General features: G+C 38.1%; 1 protein-coding gene across 1 annotated transcript in view; it reads right to left on the bottom strand.

Moving 5' to 3' along the window:
- LOC107664372 (MAP kinase-activating death domain protein-like) overlaps positions 1-9,372 on the bottom strand; it is a 65,813-nt gene that overhangs the window by 37,037 nt on the left and 19,404 nt on the right. The window contains exons 6-11 of the mRNA XM_016454919.1: positions 4,070-4,379; positions 3,060-3,191; positions 2,860-2,973; positions 2,643-2,723; positions 2,307-2,315; positions 1,349-1,405 (exon numbers count right to left, since the gene is read on the bottom strand). Coding sequence (XP_016310405.1) covers positions 1,349-1,405; positions 2,307-2,315; positions 2,643-2,723; positions 2,860-2,973; positions 3,060-3,191; positions 4,070-4,379 — 703 coding nt within the window. The remainder of the gene's footprint in view (positions 1-1,348; positions 1,406-2,306; positions 2,316-2,642; positions 2,724-2,859; positions 2,974-3,059; positions 3,192-4,069; positions 4,380-9,372) is intronic.

The raw sequence follows: 9,372 nt of genomic DNA, 5'->3' as shown, positions 1-9,372 counted from the left end.
GAGCTAAAGAGAGAAAGAGAGAGAGAGAAAGGTGGAAGAGGAAGATGGATACAGGAGAGATCAATTTAACAATGAATCCTGACAGGGGAGACTGATGTAAGAGCACTATCGCCTCAGGCAATCACGTCTCACATTGGAGGCCTACGGTTACCAACTTCTGTCTAATGATCTACTGAATGGCAAAGGTGAAAGCATAGTCACTCTTTTTATTTAAATAAGATGCATAATTAAAGGAAGAGTTCACCCAAATTAAAAATCCGCCATCATACACACCTTGATTTCTTTCAAAACCAAGTATGTTTAATATCAACTTTATTTTAGACTTTTTATTCATATATAAACACTGATCAATGCTCATACATAGAGCACATTAAACATGGTAAACAAACTCAAACGTGTACAAAAATCTCATTAGTTCACGGCACGCACATCTGAGCTTCGGTTTACCATATCTGATGAGCTCTATATAAGTGTGTCGGCTTTGATGTTTATATATGAATAATTGCCTAAATTGAATCTTCATCATATAAAGCCATTGTGTCTCTTTAGAAGATTAATATGGATTACTTTTACAATGTCTTTATGAATTATTTGAAGCGTCAAAGTTTTGGTGAAATGAACTTTCAACGGAAGAACAGATTTCATAAAAAATATAATTTGTGTTTCAAAAATGAACAAAAGTCTTATGGGTTTGGAACAATATGAGAGTGAGTAATTGATGACAATTTTAATTTTGGGGTGAACTATCCCTTTAAAATTGAGAAAATGTTACATGGGGATAAGAGAGAAAGCTATTGCCTGAACCGACGGTGTTGCATCAAAGATTTAATAGTCAAAATGTTAGAGGGAAGGGTGCGGTCATCACATAGAGCCATTAACAAAGCACTCTGGGAATTCTGCCACTGCTCACTCAATGCCTCTCAGCCGGCATTCCATCAGACCCTGCGCTCACCGCGCCATTTGGCCGGCACGCTATCAAACCAATCGCACCAATCTGCTCCAGCCGATTACGAAGATTTTTTGCTTTGGGTTAATGAGCATAATGTAAGTTGCATTGAAACATGCTCAAGCCAAACATAGTGCTATGAGAAACAGGGGGCTTCTGTAGGTCCTTCATCACACAAAGAGAAGGGGAGGAAGAGTGCAAAGAGTTAAGGGCTATGGAGGCAAACAGAGTGGCAAGTGTGTGCATTTTTGAGATTGTTTTTTCAAAGGGTATGGAATAAAGAAGTATCTGTATGGTTTCAATATTTGTTAAGTTCACAGAGAGTGTAGGGCTACGGGTGTTGATGGCGGGGGGAGAGAGGTTATTTTTCCGTGCACATTCAAAATGCAAAGATTTGTGAACCTTGGAATCGGAGGCGAAGATCTGCTTTTGGGTGATCACAGTCAACCTTACCAGACACTGAAGGACACAAGAACACATGGAGGAAATGTCACATGACTACCTGTCACTGAGAAAGATTGGGAAATCATGTGACCAAACATGAGTGGAGGAAGGGTGCACACATAACATAAAACATACCAGTCCGAAGAAAACTGGTGGGTTATCAGGTGGAAAGGGAAGCAGATCTCACACAAACTTGTCATTGGAGAATGTGTTCAAAACTCAAAACTTGACCGCGAATATTAATTGGTAGTTGTTAGTCAACACAATGCCATTGTTAGCCTATTTGACCTTTACTTCATTAATGTGATGCTTTTCAGAGTGAAACAGGACTTTTAACAAACAAAAAGTGAAACAGGCTATTCTTTTTGGTGGCATTACCCAAAAAGAAAAGACATTTTAGTGATATTTTGTGGAAATACAATGACCATTTTTTTCATGTACAAAAAGACCAGAGGACCTGAATTAGGGTGATTCATAATGGCAAATGAAGAGTCATGACTCACAGTCTGTGAGACACAACTGATGATTCAGTATATTGACTATTTTGGCTTGAGTTATTACAATGACAGCATGATAATTATGTTTGATGCAAGATGAAACAAAATGGTAAATCAATTTGGCTGAGAAATTCTGCTGCAGACCAGCAAAAACAAAAACAACAGATTGTGATCAAATTAAATGTATCTCTATTAAAAAGACATGAGGAAGGCCGGAGTTGGTCAGTATATGACAATGATTAATGACAACACAGTGAAATGTTTAAACAGTTGATATTAATGGGGTTTGATTGAGCTCAGAGGTGCCCAGAATCAGGTAAGAAGCTCTAGATAAGGGTCTATGTGGGATTGTAAAGGGTTAAGCGAGAGAACTAGAAACATTATTGAGTCTATAGATAGTGAAACTCAAAACTTATTACCTCCAAGAGCTGGAACAAAAAAAGGGGGAGAATATACAGTCATTACAATACATAAAGGATCATCTAAAATATGAAACAGTCAACATAAACTTTAGAAACATCAGAAAAGGTCTAATTTTCTGTTTGCCTTTGGCTTCAAATGACAGGGTTTAAAAATATATTTGCCATTGTCAGCCTTCTCTTTAGTTTAAATGCAAGAATTGGCCAAGTTCACAGCAGCTGTTAGAAGACAGTATAATTACTATGCATTGCTTCTAGAATCCAGTTAGTATTCACTTCAGATTCAGAGCTAATGGTAGGGCTACTTAGAGAGAAGAGAACATCTGGTTCGCTTGCCTGCTTCAAGTGTTTCTTCAGCTCAGAGGCCTCAGGTTCAGGAAGGGGAGGGAGCAATTCTGCGTTGCTTGGAACAATGACCTACATTGATGAAGATACAGAAGCAACATAAGACCACTATAGTATACACATAATTCATTGTTAAAGGCTTTGCAACATAGTAGAATCCACAAACCCATGTCTGGGTAGTTACAGATAGCTTAAACAGATGATATACCTTGTTGCAGTCCAGATCCACTAACCAAACGTCATCAGGAATCTTAAAATCAGACTTGTACAGGAAGAAACTGGCAGGCACACCAATGACATATGGAGTGGGTGCTAGCAGGAGCTAGAAAAAGAAGATATGTGTGTGACAGAAATAAAGAGAGCTTTAATGTTTATACACCAACTGTTCAAAAAAAGATGCCGTGTTACCTGTTCTGCAGAGGCCATGCAGGTGGGCAACAGTGGAATGACAGGAAACATGTACTCGAGGGGGTAAATCATTGCAACGAACGCCATGACGCTCATTGAAAGGGCGTTATAATCTCGGGACTGCAGTACCACCTACAGACAGCAAAGGGTGAGAGTAAGTCTCCTCGTTATTATCAGTGTGACCCGCATTGGCAAAATGATGAAGACTCATTTGAAACAGCAGATCTAAAGACAACTATTAACCTCATCCATGACACAGACATAGTGTAGTAGCCTATATTTAAAAAATCGCCTAATATTATTGCTTCCTCTCAAGTGTCAGCCTGTCCAACACTCTCTGTAAATACAGCGCCAAATATTTTAAATTATTAACACTGTTACCTCTCACGATGCATGACTGTCAAATTAAACACTCAGCTTAATGTCAATGAGCGGAGTGTCAAAAAATAACCAGCTCTAAAGTAAACTCTGAATTACATTACTGCTATAGCAATTTAAAATAGTGATGCACCGGTATAAAAATCCAGGTCAATACAAGTCAATAATTATAAAAAAATGTTATGAATTAAAAAAAAAAAAAAACTTAAATCAATGGTTTGCTATAGAAGTGAATTTAAATATACCAGTATTAAATATTTGGCTTTTCATGCTATGATAACTGGACATGATATGATAAATTATATTATTTAGAAAATAAATAAAATATTATTACTATTACTATTACTATTATATTACTATTATTTGCTAAAGACTACATTAAACTTTTTTTTTTTATTATTAAACAGCATTGACCAATACCAATTAATTAAATTGGCCAATAACAGGTATGGTACTGCTATACGGTGCATCCTTATACACTGAGAAAACAAGCATGGCCATACCATAGATGCACTAACAAAAAAGTACCATGACATTTCTGCACATTTAGCATGGCGGTACCATGTTCTTTGACGTATCACCATGAAAATAGTACACAAATATGGTAATCTAAGGGTCTATGCCATCCATACCTTGTGTTCCAGCAGAATGCAGGCCAGGACCTGCAGACAAGCATCAACTCCCAGCAGCTCCAGAGGCAGATGGAGTGGGAAGTCTACAATGCTGAAGCGGGAAGGGTCTGGAAGGGCAAAGGTCAGTGCAGGCTGCAGCTCATGGGGGAGCACTTCCACGTCAACACGTCGCTGACCAGCAACAGGCACCGGGGAGTGCAGCAGCCGATACACCCATGACTCAATCTCCCTTAGGTCCTGAAGCACCTGACTGCCCTTTTCCTTTTCCTCGATGGAGAGAGAGCCTGTAAACACACGCCACATTGTGTCCCTGGGGGAAAGAAATACACACATACACGTGTAAAGTTTTCGATTAGGATCAGGGTTCGGGTTCAAAGGTACAACCAAGAACAAGTACGACAAGCTCTCTTTCCATGTTTTCATCTTTGTTCATACTGCTGCATTCTACTGTTCATTAGCTAGTTTTCGAACTTTCCAGTACATTCAGGTATTGTCCTAATTCAGTGATTCTGAATTAGTGTATTCTAGTGTCTGCCTGGTAAACAGAAATAGCACAAAAACACTGGCAGCTGGCATCTACTGTTCAGGATTAAACTACTAATCACCAAGTAAAGTGGTACTGCAATGACCAGGCACACAGTTCAAAAGCTCTACAAGCGCCTGACTACACCATAACATACACACAGTGGTCACTTTACGGTTTACATTACCATATACTTTCATTCTTAATGCAAATATCTAATTGGTCATTCACACAGCAGCAAATAGATGCATTATTACATGCAAATGTTCAATAGGTTGAATTGTGCAAACCAAACATCAGAATGAGGAAGAAAGTAGGGCTGAAATCACAATATGTCTCAGTAAGATTATGAAATTACAAAGGCTATGCTTTAATTCAATAAATATATGAGCTGTGTGTTTCAGAGTGAAGCGTGGCACTGTGTTCATTAAGTGATTAAAGTAACCACACATTGAAGTGGATGGGTTTTAGTATCAGAAGACCACATTGGTCAAATTCTGTTAGCAAATGACATGTAACTGGAGCTACAGCGCACATGGATTCACCAAAACTGGACAGTATAAGATTGGAAGGGACAGAAAAAAACAACAAAAATCTATGGATTCCTCCTTTTCAATAAATAATAAATATATGAGCTCCTCCTTATGTAAATCTCGTGCGTGCAAAAGACCACTGAAAAAGAGGCGAATCCCAACATAACACCGACTGTGACGTTACAGTCGGGATCATTCATGTTTACGCCCCGAACATTTGCATAACGTACACCAGCCCATGTTCTAGGCCAGCTGGACCTGCACAGCTGAATCATCGATGCAGTGTTGCCAGATATTGCTATTAAAACAAACAAAAACCAATAAATAAATAAAAATAAACCGAAATTATTTCAAATCTTGTGCAATTAAGATGAGATAAAGATATCGCTGACCCTAAACTGCAACGTCCGACTTTATGAACTTTCTAAAGTGTCAAAAAAGTGGAAAAGACAAGTCCAAAAATGCTGGATCTGGCAACACAGAAGCTGCGTCCGCGCTCTCACTCACAACTCTCTCTCAAGCCTCGTTCACTCCACCAGCGTCTCGCAGCGATCATGTTCATACCATGGAGGCTAAACATTCTTGCAAAATCTATCAAAATCTTTATCTTCATCTGATCAAACATATAAGGTTGGATGCCTAATCTCTCCATTGTTCACGCCGGACAGTAGAGAGCTGTTTGCTGTGTGAGCTACTGAAATTAGCTGCGCTGTGAAGCAGCCAATCAGAGCAGAGCTCAACATTATTATTCATGACCCTTCCAAATAAGGTAATAACAGACCATTTCATTCTAGGGACAAATCCTAGGGTTGTAAAAGGACATGTAAAACCGTTTCTGGAGAATTTCTACCCTTACCTAAGCCACATACCTTCTATGTAGATATCAGAGAACAATTTATAATATTGTATCAATGCATTCTATGGCACCTTTAATACAACAGTGCATAATTGCAATGGCACCCAAGTATTATTTCTGACCATGTCCAACCCAGTTCTACAATAGTGTGTACAGTGCCCCCCAAAAGTTTAGGAGAGCCGTAGGCAAAGCGAGGTTTTGGATAGTTTCAGCATATATCCTTATGATTTCTTGCCATAAATGCATTAGAGCAGTGGTTCTCGAAAGCAGGGGGCCTCAGCAAACTTCCAAGGGGGCAACAGGACAACTTAAAAGTATCTAAATGTGTAAATTATCATCAGTATATTCAAATAATCGAACGGTAATAGAAATTAAATGCTAAAAAACATAAAATATTTAATGTTTCAGTTTACATTTTGAATATTGTGTTGGAAAACGGTGGGCCTTCAAGTCAAAAGGGTTGATAACCACTGCATTAGAGTAACTTGCAATTATTAATGAAGACTAGAAATAATGATTTTCATTTTGCAAATAATTATGGTTTTAGTTTGTCAAGGCTTTTCGGGTCAATCATTCAGGTCTACATAACAGTTCATGTCAGTTCACTAGAGCTCAAAAACACAAGCACAGTGCATTCTTCTAAAGAGCCAAACAGGCCAGACTATGGTAGTGTGGGTGTGTAGAGGTACTGCAGTAAGTCATAATTGGTTCATCAGAGAACTCCCACTTCTCACAGCTGCTCTCGGAGAACAGTCAGTGGCCTTCAATCTGTCATACAGCCTGTCTCCACCAGCTCCATGCACTCGCTCCAACTCCTAACGTGTTTGGTTCTCTTGAACTCTACCTGTCTTTTCCCCTCTACTGTCAATTTGTGCTGTCAAAACCACGGAGACATCTTTATTAATTGTATTGCTGCTGCACAGTTAAATTGTTGCATATTAATACAGGCCTGTTTAGGGACACAAATGCTAATGAATAGACCCTCTTGCCAACCACAGTTCTGCACTGAAAAACAATGATGCTAATGCTAATATCACAATATGCAAAATGGTTTCATTATTGTATTCAGGGTTCCTGTATCTGAAGTTCCATACTTTTTCACGACTTTCCTGTCATTCAAATTACTGGACAAGGATTTGTTTGTTAAAAAAATTATTTTATACAGATTCCACTCAAAAAGAGACAAAATCTAGCCCAAAATTTGTTAGAGCTGAGCATAAAAAGAAACATACACTAACACTACTGTTCAAAAGTTTGGGGTTGGTAAGATTTTGGAAAGAAGTCTCTTATGTTCACCAAGGCGGCAGTAATTTACTGAAAATCAAAATTATTTAATTGATACAGTAACATTGTCAAATATTATTTCAATTTAAAATAAGTATTTTCATTGTCACCGACAGCCTCGTGGGCAGCGCGTCGACATGTAGCGCCATTGCGCTTCGGGCGTCCCGTGTTCAAGTCCCGGCTCCTGATCCCATCCCCCCTCTCTCTCCCACTTCGCTTCCTGTCTCACTACTATCCTATCAATAAAAGGCAAAAACGCCAAAAATAAATCTTAAAAAAATAAGTATTTTCTATTTTAATATATTTTCAAATGTAATTTATTCTTATGATAGCAAACTGAATTTTCCTATTCTAGAATGATCCTTCAGAAATCAAGAAACACTTATTATTATCAGTGTTAAAACCCGTTGTGCTGCCGCATGATAAAAAAAAAAAAATCAGCATTCTTTTTCATAAATAGAAAAATAAAAAGTACAGCATTTATTTAAAATAGAAATGTTTTGTATTACAAATGTATTTACTGTCTCTTTTCATTAATTTAATCAGTCCTTGAATAGTCTTACTGACCCCATCATTTTGAACAGTACTGTATATTCCCATCAAGATTCAAACATTTCTAGGCCTGGAAACACCCGCATACTTCCCTACTTCCTGGTTTCTCATGATCGCAAGTGTTCTGCGTTTCATTAAATGAGAACAAGAGTGAAACCGAGTTGCTTTAGTGGTTTAAGTGTGCTGATAAAGTGAAAACTGATTTCTGGTTTGTTCATTAGGCCATTGGACTGGCATATGGTTATTCTCACACAGAATAGCCCAGTTGAGAACAGTATGACGCATGGTGATTTGTCATTACAAGGTTGAGTCGTGCATACTAAAAGGCTACAAACGTGGGTAAAGCCAAGGTCACTGCAGTACTGAGAGAACATGATGACGGAGTCAGAAATGGCCTTTAAAGACACACTCACACACAGTAAACTCTAATATTGTCTGAGTCATTTCTATTTGAAATATTCACTGTAATGTGACATAAGGTCATATGTTTAAGACTGCCAAGTAGGTAGGCGCACTGATTAAAACGGTAAGTTACAGTTACTTGGGCACGAAGCAAAAATAAACCACGCTTTCACCAAGTAGCATAGTCCATCAGCCAAATTGGAGGCTGTTTACAGCTGGCAAGCCAATATGCATTAATATTTACAACTAACTTTGATTCATTGTATAAACAAACAAATGCATGCTTTATGTAGACTTCATGACCAGTGTTGGGCAGTAACAAATTACTTAGTAACGCGTTACTGTAATTTGATTACTTTTTTAGTAATGGAGTAATTTAACGCGTTATAATTTTCAAAATAGTAATTATATAGTTTTATAGTAATTATAGAGTATAGTTACAAGCCGAGGTCTCTATACGTTACTGCCACGTTACATTGCTGACAGAATGCAGTGTTTTATAATCTAGATATTGTAAAAAGGATGTAGCACACGCACTGTCGAGTTAAGTCCCAGTGGATTAGAGACCTGCTCCCACGAGACCCGACGCAACAGAGTGCGGCGCGGGACAAGACTTGATAGGCAAATGCAGAGACTCGTGTGTGTGCGGGATGCGGGAGAATAAAATGATTCACGGGACTCCCGCAAAATAGAAATATCTAAACATAAAATATCTAAAACAAATAAATTGTTATTCATCTATTGCACAAAAGCAACATGAACTAATATAAAATATAAACGATTAACAGGTGCAGGAGTATGCAGACTTTCTATTTAGGCTATAACACGTGTTTGCAGCATTGAGCAATGCAGTGCTGAAATTTGCGTGCTCACAAATCCTCTCATTATAACACACGAATTGTAGACATTATGAAAGATTCATTATGCATATATTTATTGTGTTATAATAGAGATTTGTGAGATTGCGATGAACTGAGATGTCTTTTAGAGATTATAAATGCAGTGCTCTTTGCTGGCATTCTGCCTAACCATGCACGCAGCAGCCACTTGCTTTAGTTAAAAATAACAGTGTTCTGTGAATGTTGATGCTTTAATAACAAATATTTATCGGAAGCGTGCATGCTGGGATTTCATAAATTTCATGGAGAAAAAA

The sequence above is a fragment of the Sinocyclocheilus anshuiensis genome, unplaced genomic scaffold, assembly GCF_001515605.1.
Source record: "Sinocyclocheilus anshuiensis isolate Anshui unplaced genomic scaffold, SAMN03320099.WGS_v1.1 scaffold307, whole genome shotgun sequence".
In the NCBI taxonomy this organism is placed as follows: Eukaryota; Metazoa; Chordata; class Actinopteri; order Cypriniformes; family Cyprinidae; genus Sinocyclocheilus; species Sinocyclocheilus anshuiensis.
Note: the sequence above shows the minus strand (reverse complement) of the source record. Positions and strands in the feature narration are given on the sequence as shown.